Here is a 13,102-nt window from a genome sequence, read left to right as displayed (position 1 = left end):
TAGTTATCGAATTTTGCACTACAGTGCAGTTCTTGTTGTTGTTGTGGTTGACGACATGCGAAGTCGCTGTCCTAACAAAAGACATACGAGCCGGTGCCGAATTAATGGCTAGACGGGATAAAGAAGTCATCGTCGTCGTGTTCAACTGAAAACGGTAAAAAAATTAAATTGGATTTTTTAAATCTAACCGGTCGGAAAAATAATTATGCTTAGAAGGTATACATATTAAACAAAAGAAAAAGAAACAAAAAAATTAAGGTATTAGTATTCGAGCAAATGGGAAATTAGAGAGAAATAAAGAGGGGGAGATAAAACAAATATTAAACCCCTTTTTTGTTATACACTACACAGGGAGGGTATTATGTCTTTAGGGAACAACAAGGTAAGCCCGGTTATATATCTGAGAATATACATAATAGCACTTTCTAATACGACTTATGCAGGTCAGTAGGTCCGAACATACGAATGGCCATGTTTTCAAGCCGAGAACAGGTCGTGCAAATAAAATTTTGGCACAATAGATTATTTTGGCTCAAGTTAAGACAACATTTTGCACAGCTTAACGAAGTGTGAATGGAATGGCGTGTATTAAGTTTAATTGAAATCGCTTCAGATTTGGATATAAATCCCATATATATTTACGTCCGATTTAATGGAAATGACGCACCAAACTCCCAGGGTTTGTCCAATTGAGATGAAATGTTGTACATTGTACTAAATTAAGGACAGAGTGAAGTTTGTAAAGTTTTATTAAAATCGGATATATAGCTCCCCTATATATATTTTCGTCCGAAGTTTGTCCGATTGAGACAAAATTTAGTACAACTTAGCGAAATGAGGCTAGAATGACGAGTATACAGTTTCATTGAAATCGGTTTAGTTTTCGATATAGCTCCACCAAATATCCAAAGTTTGTCATATTGTGGTGAAATTTTGCCCAGCTTACCGAATTGAGCTAAGAATGTTTGATATTTAGTTTTATTGAAATCGGTTTAGATTTTGCTATATTTTGCAAATTGTACACCTAAATATCCAAAGTTTGTCCGATTGTGATGAAATTTTGCAAAGTTTACCGAAATGAGCCTAAAATGAAATGTAATAAATTCTATTAAAATCGTTTCAGTTTTATATATACCTCCTATATATATTTTTATTGAAATCGGTTCAGATTTTCGTAGAGCTCCCATTTATATTTTCGTCCGATTTTTTCAATTGGGCACCACAGATTACCACAGTTTGTCTGATTGCGATGAAATTTTGTACAGTTTATCGAATTGAGCCTAGAATGACATGAAAGTTAAGTTTTGTTCAAATCGTTTTTATTGAATAAAGACACTATGTCTGTTCCATCGACAGGTTTTAAAATTATTCGAGAGCCTCATTTTTTAATCTGGCTTTAAATCAGTATTCAATACGAATTTAAGGATCACCTTTTTGTATATTAGCCAAAGAGTTGTAGTTTGTGATAGAGTCGGTCGGAACCATTCGACTTTGATCCTTTCTTACGGACTTTTTTTTAATAACCCATGACCAGAGACAGAGACAATTAAAAAACCTTATGCTTAATTGGCAATAAATTGGTTTCGTTCGTGTTGCATTGACAATATTTTTTACCCCATGCATAACTCCACCGCTCACTTCCTCCGCCCCCCTCCTCCCTCACTCACGCATAAAGAAATAATTCAACTGTGGCAGCGGTAGCACCATTTACATACATACATAGCTAGCCAGCTAACTACCACGGCTACATGCATTGATTTAAATAAATCTAATACATACTCTACATACGAATTTATATATGTATATATAAATATATATAACAAAATACAACAACAAAAAAGACAATCGTGCATAAAGAGACTTTGTACCCTGGCGGTGGCAGAAAATAAAAAAAATGTGTAATTGGAGGTTTAATAAAAAGCCCATAAGACATAAGTGGTCGGGACGAGGACAAAGATAGATATATTATGGATGCAGTTAAAAAATAGACAATGAACTTTGGTCGGGGGAAAAATAAATGTATAGCTTATAGACAGACACCAACAGCGGCAGGAACTCATAAAATTTTGATAACCACAACAACGCATTTGTCCAATAAATAATATCTCAACACTATATATTACATTATTTATATACTCTATAATAAAAATTAGAAAAACAACAACAATTAAAAACAAAAAAACAACACCATTCGCACAAAAGCAACAAACACACCAACAAACTTTGGAAGACTTACGTGTTTTCCTTGTTTTTTTTCTTCTTTTAAAGGGGGGCTGCTATCCGACGATCGTCCGATTCGTTTGGATTATTGATTATTTCCTCCTCCTCGTTTCCTTTTAATTGGATTTTGTATTTATTAATAATATCGTATGTTCAGGTTTTTGTTTTTTGCGTTGTCTCTCTGTCTCTTGGTTACTTCTTTTCGCACACGAGCCTTACAAAAGAACCGATTGGTATATTCTTCCTGTCTAGCCAAAACACCCAATTGCAACTATTGCAGCAGTGTATGCAAGCAAGAATTGTGGGGGATAGAGATGGTCTGTCGGCAAACGATACAATACAAATTGAACTACTTCGTGAAATGAACAATCGGAACGATTTTACACCACTCATTCGTTAATCGGATGGCCTTAGTTCCGCTAGTTCACTTTGCTTAAACAACAGCAAGTAATTTTTAAAACAAATATGAACCCAGAAGTCAATCGGTATGATACCCTACACCACCCTTTTGCTAAATACCAGAGGTATGATCCCCTCTTTTCATTCTAACCTATAAAAAATATATACATGTAAGTTATATCTAACTCTGAACCGATTACCTAGGCTTAAATCGGTGCACTGGGCAAAATTCCAACACCAACGGAACAACTGTGGTTATTTGGTGACCAATTTACAAAAAAATCGGACGAAAAAAATATATGAGAGCTATATAACGAAATCTGAAACTATTTCAATAAAACTTAATACATGATATTCTAGGCTCAATACAGTACATTGTACAAAAATTCGTCTTAATCGGACAAACTGTGGGTATTTGGTGCCAAATTTGCACAAAATCGGAAGAAAATATATATAGGAGCTATATCGAAAACTGAAACGATTTTAATAAAATTTATTGCGCGACATTCTAGGCTCAATACGGTACACTGTGCAAAATTTCATCAAAATCGGACCATCTTGGGCTACAATTTGCATGAAATCGGTCGAAAATATATATGGGAGCTGTAGCAAAATCTGATTCGATTCCAATAAAACTTAATACATTACATTTTAAACTTCATTCTGTTAGCTGTGCAAAATTTCGTCTTAATCGGACAAACTGGGGGTATATGGTGTCAAATTTGCACAAAATCGGAGGAAAATTTATATAGACGCTATATCGAAAACTGAACCGATTTTAATAACATTTTATACACAGCATTCTATGCTTAAATCCGCACAATGTGTAACATTTCATCACAATCGGACCAACCTGGGCTATTGGGTGTACAATTTGCATGAATTCGGTCAAATATGTATATGGGAGCTATAGCAAAATCTAAACCGATTTCTATAAAATTAAATTTCAGTCATTTTATGCCCAATTCGGTAAGCTGTGCAAAATTTCATCACAATCGGATAAACTGTAAATATTTGGTGCCCAATTTACAAAAAATCGGATGAAATATATATGAGAGCTATATGTAAATCTGAAACGATTTCAATAAAACTTAATACCTGACACTCTAGGTTCAATTCGGAATACTGTGCTAAATTTCGTACCAAGCGGACAAACTTTGGGAATTTGGTGCTCAAATTACATGAAATCGTAGGAAAATATATATGGGAGCTATAACTAAACCTGTTTCGATTTCAATGAAAATTAATACACCTGATTCTAGTCTCAATTCGTTACGCTGTGCAAACTTTTCGTACCAAGCGGACAACTTGTATGAAAATTTTGTAATCAAATCCTTTACTAACAATAAAAATTTATTTTCAAATAAATTATAACAAAATAATTAACGTATAACTACATTGAAATTTTTAACACAAGCATCAGCAATACGTTTATGGATTTCATTGACCTCGGCCTGGGTTAAGGTACGTTCCATGTGGCGATAGACAATTCTAAAGCAGACACTGGTTAGGCCCTTTTTGGGATGTTTGAATTTGTCAACCAAACTGATCTGTAAGAAAAAAACATACATTATTATTATTATTTTTAAAAAATATTATTATTATACAGACCTGCTCCACAACATCTCCCGCCTCTGAACGTACCAAATCATAGAAATCATTTGGCACAAATCCGGCATCAACATCCACTCCCGACGGTAACCAAAATGATAAATCATTTTTACATTGAGGATACATGGATACAGGTTTGTATTTTGGCAATTTATATAAATCCTTTTCACTAAATTGTGACAAAAAGCCGCTGTCATTTGACCAAAACAGACGGATATCGGGTATATCGAACAGTACCATGGCCAAACGTTCTAAACCCAAACCAAAGGCATAACCAATCGAGTTGTGCGCACCCGACTGCTGTAAAATTTCATGTCTCATAATGCCACAACCCAACACCTCCAACCAATTATCTTTATAGAATATTTCCAATTCCCAGGAGGGCTGAGTGAAGGGGAAATATGTATCGACCCAGCGATATTGAATATTTGAACCAAATAAATCTTGGGCCAATCCCAGCAGTATCTGTTTCAATTCATGTTCCATTAGCTTGACAGCTTCCAATGTGTGACAGGGCTGTTTGGATTGATCCAAACATTTGGAAGATGAATGTATCAGCTGCTGCTGTTTGTTGCCTCCCTCAATTTCACGCCATTCATTTTCAAATATTTCCAAGTCGGGGTTGCGCTCAAACAGCTTATCTTTCGTTACCAAACGTACAGCATCCAGTTGGTGGAATACCGGATAGTGGGTACTGTCAATTTCATCCCTTCGATATACCTCACCAACAACCAGAAAATTATCCAAACCACTTGATATCAAATCCACCTGATGAGCTGTGGTATGGGCTCGTAACAAATATTTTTTATTTATATAATAACAATCCGATTTGTTACGACTTACATGATCCACTGGTATCAGCAGATTGTCGAAATTTTGTTGAACCGTTACCACCGGGTTCAGTTTGTCATAGACGGAAAATAAAGGATTTCCTCGGGATGTCTTATAGGATTTATAGAAGTAGTTGACAATACGCTGTCGGATGATGGAGAGTGGATGATTTGTTTGCAGGTGTTTTTGCATGCCCACATACGAGAGTATCTTAGGTGTAACATTGGTCCAGTTGTCCACAACAAATGAGGCACCATTTATATCAATACGATTTTGTTCGGCGGCAATTGTGTTTGTGGACAAATGACGAGGGAACCGGGTTGATAATGGGAGATTTAAAGCTTTACCGTTCAATAGTGAACATGTCGTTAGTCGTAGCGTCTGAGATTTTGTTAAAACTTTGAAAGTTAATAACATTTTAATGAATTTTTTCTCGTCTTAAAATTATCCAATCAAAATATTATGATTGGCTGTCAAAATCCGACCTACTATCGATTGTGTATTGTTATCGATAACATTGTTATGATTGATGTTACCATATGGTGCTCTACCGGCATACTTGTCAAGAGTAATTAGTCAACGAGGGAGAGTGGAAGACAAAGAAGTAACGGTCTAGTGTTGCTATAACATTGATTTAATAAATAAATTGTTTAAGTATTAAATAACAATTACTTAATTATAATTAAATGATTAATGAAGTTATTAAATTAATTTAAAACAAACAATAAACAAAACAACAACTTCTTCAACGTAACGTACGCGCATCTCCCCACTAATCATCATATGTTGTGTACTCTCTCTCTCTCACACTAAATCTTTCTCTCGGCATAGCAGGTGACATTCCTTCAAATCTTTGACATTTGAAGCATTTTTTCTTTTGTTTGATAGAAGAAAAAAGAATCAGAAAATCCACGAAACATTATACAAAAGAAGAATTAGAAACTTCTATATAAAAATAGTTTGCGGTAATTTTGAGGATACTTGGAGAGAATAATTGAGTGTTTTATTATTTCCTTTGGCATATGTTCACAGACAATTGTAAGTTTGGGGGAAAACAAAAGAACTTGGCAGGTGCTGCTTCAAAAAAGGGACAACAATTCTATAGAATATTTTCTACGATTGAAAAGAGAACAAAATTGAACGCCAGTCAGATCACAGTAATGCAACAAAATGTCTTCCAATAAAAGTGAACTGAAAAAGCTGTCCGAGGAGTCATTGCTACAACCACCGGAAAAAGTTTTCGATATTATATGTAAATTGGGCGAAGGCAGTTATGGCTCCGTCTACAAGGCCCTGCATAAAGAGAGCAGCAGCATTGTGGCCATCAAATTGGTGCCCGTCGAATCGGATCTGCACGATATAATCAAAGAGATTTCGATCATGCAACAATGTGATTCTCCCTATGTGGTGCGTTATTATGGTTCATATTTCAAACAATACGATTTGTGGATTTGTATGGAATATTGTGGTGCTGGAAGTGTTTCCGATATAATGAGGCTACGTAAGAAAACGTTGACGGAAGATGAGATCTCGACTATTTTGTCGGATACCTTGAAGGGTTTGGTGTATTTGCATTTGCGACGAAAGATACATCGTGACATTAAAGCCGGAAATATTCTATTGAATACGGAGGGTTATGCAAAATTGGCTGATTTCGGTGTGGCCGGCCAGTTGACAGATACCATGGCCAAACGTAATACCGTTATTGGCACTCCCTTCTGGATGGCTCCCGAGGTAATTGAAGAAATTGGCTATGATTGTGTGGCCGATATTTGGTCGCTGGGTATTACGGCCTTGGAAATGGCCGAGGGCAAACCACCATATGGTGATATCCATCCAATGCGTGCCATATTTATGATACCACAAAAACCCCCACCATCCTTCCGTGAACCCGATCGTTGGAGTACCGAATTTATTGACTTTGTCAGTCTTTGTCTGGTGAAAAATCCCGAAGAACGTGCCACAGCCTCCGATTTGTTGGAGCATGAATTTATACGCAATGCCAAACATCGCAGCATTCTCAAGCCAATGATCGAGGAGACATGTGCCATAAGGGAACAACAACGGAATTCGAAGGCTTCGGGTGGTTCGGTGCAGGGTATGAGCCAGGCGAAAAGTTTGGCCACCCAACAGGATGATATACTGGCCGAGGCCGAGGAGCAGCAGCATGGTGATTTCCCCGTGGAAACGGTTAAAACATTTATCGATGATCCCGGTACCTTGGTGCCGGAGAAATTTGGTGAATATCAACAGACATCAAATGCATCGGATGCCACAATGATTGCGCACACGGAAGATATGGGGACATTGTGTCCGGGCAAGGGAGGCATGGCGGCGAATAAATCGCAAGATACCGGAGATATGATGACGGCTGTGGATAGTGGTACTATGGTGGAATTGGAATCGAATTTAGGTGAGTTTTTTTAATGTTTCATACAAAAGAAACTACTTGAAAAAAATTTTATGATTTTTTTGTACAGGTACCATGGTAATAAACTCCGATTCAGATGATTCTTCAACAGCCAAGCGCAATGATTGCAATAAGCCACGTTATCGCCCACAGTTCCTTGATCATTTCGAACGCAAAAATCCCGAAATTCAGCAGCGTTCAACGACCGAGGATAAATCCTCGGAATATTCACCGGCTGCTGCAGCAGCCTTGGCTGCAGTGGCCTCACATCAACTCAATTCAAATAACCACAATCAACCTCAGTCCCATCAGCAGCAACATACACCGCTATCGAATGCCAATTCCAATGATACCAATTGGGAAAATAACATGGAGAAACAGTTTCAACAAATCTCGGCCATCAATCAATATGGATTGCAACAACATCAGCAACATTTACAACAAATGCAACAGCAACAACAACAGGCAGCAGCTGCTGCTGCCTATTATGGTTGTAATCCATTGTTAGGCGAACAGCAGCAGCAACATTTATTAGCTTTAAATCAGCAGCAACAGTATGTGCAAGCACCACCACCTGCCTATTCCCAACAACAGCAACAACAACCCCAACCCAGCCAACATCACCATCATCTGCACAGTTCATCTCACTCCTATGTGGATGGAGAATTTGAATTTTTGAAATTCCTAACATTTGACGATTTAAATCAACGTCTCAATAATATCGATTCGGAAATGGAAAAAGAAATTGAAGAACTCAACAAGAAATATAATGCCAAGCGCCAACCCATTGTCGATGCAATGAATGCCAAACGTAAACGTCAACAGAATATTAATAATAATTTAATTAAAATTTAATGTTAAAAAAAAAACAACAAAACAAAACACCGACGATGAGCATTGAAGAACGACCAGCAGCAACAACAAATGAAGATTGGAAGAACGGACGTAATGCAGAAAACCGAACCAGCAACAATTTCCCCCTCCTCCCCTGACAAAAAAGAACTTCCTAATATGTCATCGAACGTTGTCATTGTTGCCATTGTTATAAACGTTTGGTGGTGGTGGTGCTGATGGTAATCATGATGTTGTTTGTTGTTGTTGTGTGAAAGAAAGTAGTATATGTGGTGGCGAAGGCAGGCAGGTTGGTGGTGGCGACAAGTGTACTGCCTACGTGAGTGCGTGGGATCGCCGATAATAATGCCCAAGTAAACGACGAACAAACAATTTTTGTTTAAGTGAAAATCTTTTGTTTATCTCTGCTGCTAATACAGAAGTACGTTCAAGTTCTCTTTGTTTCTAATAATTAAAATTTGAAAACAGGTAGCCAAAACAATTTTCTTTAGAATTTTTAAAATGTTTCCTATTTTTATTTTTAAATAACAAATACGAAATAAAGAGAAAGAGAGAGACTAAAAATTTTCCCTTTCTCTATTTTTGTATTTTGTGAAAAATTCCCCTTTAAATTTGTTTTAAAGGCCATCAGAATTTTTTAGTTTTCCAATCTATTTGAATCTCCTTCGATCTCTCAATTTTTTTCTTTCTGTTTTGCAATGGGTTTGCAAATTAATAGACCATGCCTTCAACAAACAAACACTGTGCTCATAATAAAAAATAATTAAAAAAAACAACATTAATAATATTAAAAGCTTTACATAAAAAATAAACTTTTTTTATACAATTTATAAAATTTAATATAAGCAATCACATAATTTTTTTTAGAAATTTATTAGATACCTTTTTTATATATATAAATCATATCAGCTCAACAAAATATATTCGAATCCTTTTAGTTGTAAACATAAAAAATATATTTTAATTACAAAAAAGCGAACCTTATAAAAATTAATGCCTGCCAAATAATAAAAAAAACAAGAAATTAAATTAACTATTTTTTTCAAAAATGCCATTATCAACTCTAATTTTTCAAAACAAAGCAATACAAAAAACTATGTCTCATTATTAATTATATTATATAAACCCAAAAATAAATTAATAAAAAACATATATACACATTTATATATATTTATATAGTACTAAATAAAGTAAAAAAGGAAAATAATGTTATATAAATAAAAAAAATATTTAAAATAATTGGATAATAATAAAAAACAAATAATATTTTTTATACCTTTGCCATTGATAACGAAAAAAAGAAACTCACACTTAAACACACACATATATATAACAGTTTTTTTAATAATACACCCAACCACCACATTTAAACAACACATAAGAAAACAAGAATATTTAAAAAAATAATAAGACATTTAAATCTGGAACAAAAACAGGAGTGACATTTACATAAAAAAACAGAAATTAAAACAAAAATAAAGTAGTTGTAGTTAAGTTTAAAAACAACAAATAAACAAATGCAATTTTATTGTAAACAAAAAACATAAATGAGTTTTATTTTAAATATTTTCATTTATTTACTTTTTTTTAAATCGAATTACATAAATAAATCAAAAAAATAATTAACAAAAATCATTCACAACATTAACACACATTACCAAGTTAGACGCGTTGCATGATCTGTTTTGCGTTTCGACATTTTAATATAACCCAAAAATTGTAACTCGGCCACGGCACGGGTGAAACGGGCCCTAAAAAATAGAGAAAGAAGAAAAACAAAATAAAAAAAATTAAATCCAAAAGTTATTTATATAAAACTTACTGTATCTGCGGATCAATTTGTTCCTGATCATCTTCGGTAAAATCAACAACCGAACGAAATGCCTGCAGCCAATCATACAAATTTATCATGCGGCCACATTCCAAATGCAGCTTATACATTACCGAAATATCTGGCAGTGATGGCAGTAGCTGGGTATTTTCACGAAGATTACAACATTTACATTGCAAATAAAAGTGCGGATTGTTAAGGGCCATGTGCAGGGCAGCACGTGGTGCACCAATAATATTCCTCTTCACCGTGGTAATATCGGAGAAAACAAACAATTCATGCAGTGCAGGAGCCTTTTGCAGAGGACCCAAATGTTCGGCCACAATTTCTTTTTCAATATAATCCAAAGTCTCTTGCACAGATTTAGCGAATTCTGATATCGGTTTTTGTTCCTTGGACATTTGCAATAGCTTATCTTTCAGGTCCTGCCGTGATGATACTTGTTTTAATTCTTCCGGTGATGTTACGGTTGTTTGTTGTTGCTGTGACTTTGTGGCATCCATACCGGCCATTACCACCTTGGTAAGCAATTCTTTTACGGCATGCAATTTGGTAATGACAATCTCTTCACATTCCCCATACAATTCTAATTTTTCATATATTTCCTGTTCATAGAAATCCTGAGTTTGTTCAATGGCCTTGGAAATTTTCGCTACAAATTCATCTTTGGACATAAAAGCCAATATTTGCCAACATTCTCGATATTCCGGCTGGGAGCAAATATCTTTGGCCAAGCAGGAGGCATACAATTCACGGCGAAATTTACCCAACGGACATTTGGGTAGATCCTCAACCAAAACGGTGAGGAATTCCAAAAAGATGCGATACAACAGAAAATAGATGTGGCAATCCTTTAGCAGGCTGGGTAATTTCTTTTTTAGATAATCATCATCGGTTAGTATGGCAATGATACGTTTGCAGTCGTTAATACTTTCCACATAGGGACGAAAAGACAACTGTTTGCGTATAATTTCCATATCATCGTGGGTCAAAGCTTTAATTTTGGTCAACGAAGTGGAATAGTTACAGCACAAGCCATAGGCATTGCCTTGGAAGAAATGTTCCATCAAACAGTACTGCAATGAAAGATGGGTTAAGGATAAGATACTACAAAGGGATGTGATATGTGGGATTTCACACTTACCTTGAATCCTTGTATGAAACCATTTATGGAAAAATCATAGTACAGGAAAATATGTGTTAGAAATTTAAAGGCCTTGCCGGAAAGGTGAAAGGCGTAATTGGGGGATAATATAACCTTTTCTAGAATCTACAATAAGGGAATAAAAATATATAATTATAAAAAGGTAAATGTAGGGATTGGATTCGAAATGAACAAAAAGTTAAAGCCAAATTTTAAAGACGAACGGGCCTTTTATATGAAACAACATTTTCCGTTCAAGTCCATTTTTTGTCTAATTTCCCGAGATGAATCCAGGTTTTATATTAATTTACTTTCTTATTCTAAATTTTACAAAAATGCCCATTCCAAATCCAAATTTACCTCATTCAGACCCACTGGCGCCGATTGGGTCTTAAACATACGCAATTTAATTTTCGATGTAACATGATAGGGCAATGCATTGTGTACCGCTGCAATAGATGTGGCAATACCCAAAATTAACATAAACGGTAACTCAGCACAATTTGAGCTAAGTATCAAAATAATATCCTGCAATATGGCTGAATTGAAACATTCAAAATCGGGCAAAATAACAATTAACATGTGACGGGAATCTCTGACTTTCCCCGCCGAAACAATGCTACTTGCATCCGTTTCACTGCTCGCCTCATCCGCATTTGTTTGCTCGGATTTCTCTGCCTCATCGGGCCAATTGCTACGATACCATGTCTTTAATTGTTTCATGGTGCACTGTGTTTTACGCAATCGCTTATGATCACGATCCTCATCATCTTCATGCGGAGCTTCAATGAAATTATAGACCATGGTTTCCACAGCGGATTTTAGGGTGGAACAATCACGAGATTGCAAAAGACAAATACTGGCCGAAATTTGTTCATTAATACGCTGGGCAAGATTATCAAATTGTTCCAAATGATCTGGTTGATTTATACCCGTTAATAGGGCGGCAGCTGGTACAATTTCATCAAGACCCAAATAATTTTCATCATTTTTACTTTGTTGCACCACATAGTCGACCAATTCTTGTAATATTTTACCACTGCTCTCCTTTTGCAGGGTATCAATGTGGCTTTGTATTTTATTCCATGTGTCGGAGTATACCGTGTAGAATGGTTGATCTGTTATTTCTTTGCCCAAAATGCCAGTTTGATGGGCGGTTGCCTTTTTACGTTTGGTCGCCTTTTTAGTTTTATCAGCTCGGGTGGCTCCATTTTTGAAGACGAAGCATCCCTGTAATGAAAAAAGAAACAGAAATTGTTTACTTATGAGTTTTTAAAGAAATATTACAATATACAAAATTGGCATAAAATCGGTTAACCCCTTTGTGAGTTATCCAGCAGGATATACGGACAGAAAATTCGAGTTTTAAAACACTTCAAATTAAATTATAAAAAAATATTGGGGTCCTCGTGGATCTTTGAAGGCACATATCTCAGAATATTCATAATTATTTATATTAAAATATGTTTAATATTTAATTTTTTTTTAATTGATTTCCCGCAACTTACTTTTGACACCGATATAGTTGAATCCATAATGCTCCCTATTTGCTGACTGGCATCTGTTCAACTCGGCTATAATGTTTTTATTTAATTTATTGTTTTATTTTTTGCTAAATCGGCAAAATTCTAATTAAAGTTTATTAACTCCTTGCGAAATAAACTAAACTGTTGCAAAAAACAAGCCAATTGCAGCGTAAACAACAAATGCCAGCTGTGACTGCCCGACTGTCATTTCAAACAGTATTTTCGCGCCATTTTCTCTGTCTCATATGTTGCTGATGAGTGTAGCTGTGACATTGGCG

At 35.5% G+C, this 13,102-nt stretch overlaps 4 protein-coding genes across 4 annotated transcripts in view; 1 reads left to right on the top strand and 3 right to left on the bottom strand.

The window, feature by feature from the left end:
- LOC133333528 (organic cation transporter protein) overlaps positions 1–13,102 on the bottom strand; it is a 102,991-nt gene that overhangs the window by 64,047 nt on the left and 25,842 nt on the right. The window lies entirely within an intron of this gene.
- LOC133333503 (probable phenylalanine--tRNA ligase, mitochondrial) lies at positions 4,002–5,478 on the bottom strand. Its single transcript, XM_061541820.1, has 2 exons — positions 4,231–5,478; positions 4,002–4,169 (listed from the first exon to the last, which is right to left on the bottom strand). Exons 1-2 carry the CDS (start codon positions 5,476–5,478, stop codon positions 4,002–4,004), a joined length of 1,416 nt encoding a protein of 471 aa, XP_061397804.1.
- On the top strand, positions 6,232–8,353 carry LOC133333502 (serine/threonine-protein kinase hippo). Its single transcript, XM_061541819.1, has 2 exons — positions 6,232–7,474; positions 7,542–8,353. The coding sequence occupies exons 1-2, from the start codon at positions 6,232–6,234 to the stop codon at positions 8,324–8,326; spliced, it is 2,028 nt and encodes a 675-aa protein (XP_061397803.1). The 3' UTR covers positions 8,327–8,353.
- LOC133333500 (origin recognition complex subunit 3) lies at positions 9,978–12,833 on the bottom strand. The gene is made up of 5 exons (XM_061541818.1): positions 12,807–12,833; positions 11,659–12,528; positions 11,299–11,424; positions 10,146–11,230; positions 9,978–10,074 (listed from the first exon to the last, which is right to left on the bottom strand). Exons 1-5 carry the CDS (start codon positions 12,831–12,833, stop codon positions 9,978–9,980), a joined length of 2,205 nt encoding a protein of 734 aa, XP_061397802.1.

The sequence above is a fragment of the Musca vetustissima genome, unplaced genomic scaffold, assembly GCF_032173495.1.
Source record: "Musca vetustissima isolate MV318-11 ecotype Yass unplaced genomic scaffold, APGP_CSIRO_Mvet_v1 utg20336, whole genome shotgun sequence".
Lineage (NCBI taxonomy): Eukaryota > Metazoa > Arthropoda > Insecta > Diptera > Muscidae > Musca > Musca vetustissima.
This window is presented reverse-complemented; position numbering and strand designations above follow the sequence as displayed.

Bases quoted from the DNA above. Each gene is read 5' to 3' on its own strand.
- LOC133333502 (XM_061541819.1), top strand. From the start codon at position 6,232: ATGTCTTCCAATAAAAGTGAACTGAAAAAGCTGTCCGAGGAGTCATTG. The intron at 7,475-7,541 runs GTGAGTTTTTTT...TTTTTTGTACAG, and splicing joins GGAATTGGAATCGAATTTAG to GTACCATGGTAATAAACTCC.
- LOC133333503 (XM_061541820.1), bottom strand. From the start codon at position 5,478: ATGTTATTAACTTTCAAAGTTTTAACAAAATCTCAGACGCTACGACTA. The intron at 4,170-4,230 runs GTCTGTATAATA...TTTTTCTTACAG, and splicing joins CGGGAGATGTTGTGGAGCAG to ATCAGTTTGGTTGACAAATT.
- LOC133333500 (XM_061541818.1), bottom strand. From the start codon at position 12,833: ATGGATTCAACTATATCGGTGTCAAAA. The intron at 12,529-12,806 runs GTAAGTTGCGGG...TTTTCATTACAG, and splicing joins CAACTATATCGGTGTCAAAA to GGATGCTTCGTCTTCAAAAA. The intron at 11,425-11,658 runs GTAAATTTGGAT...CCCTTATTGTAG, and splicing joins CGCCAGTGGGTCTGAATGAG to ATTCTAGAAAAGGTTATATT.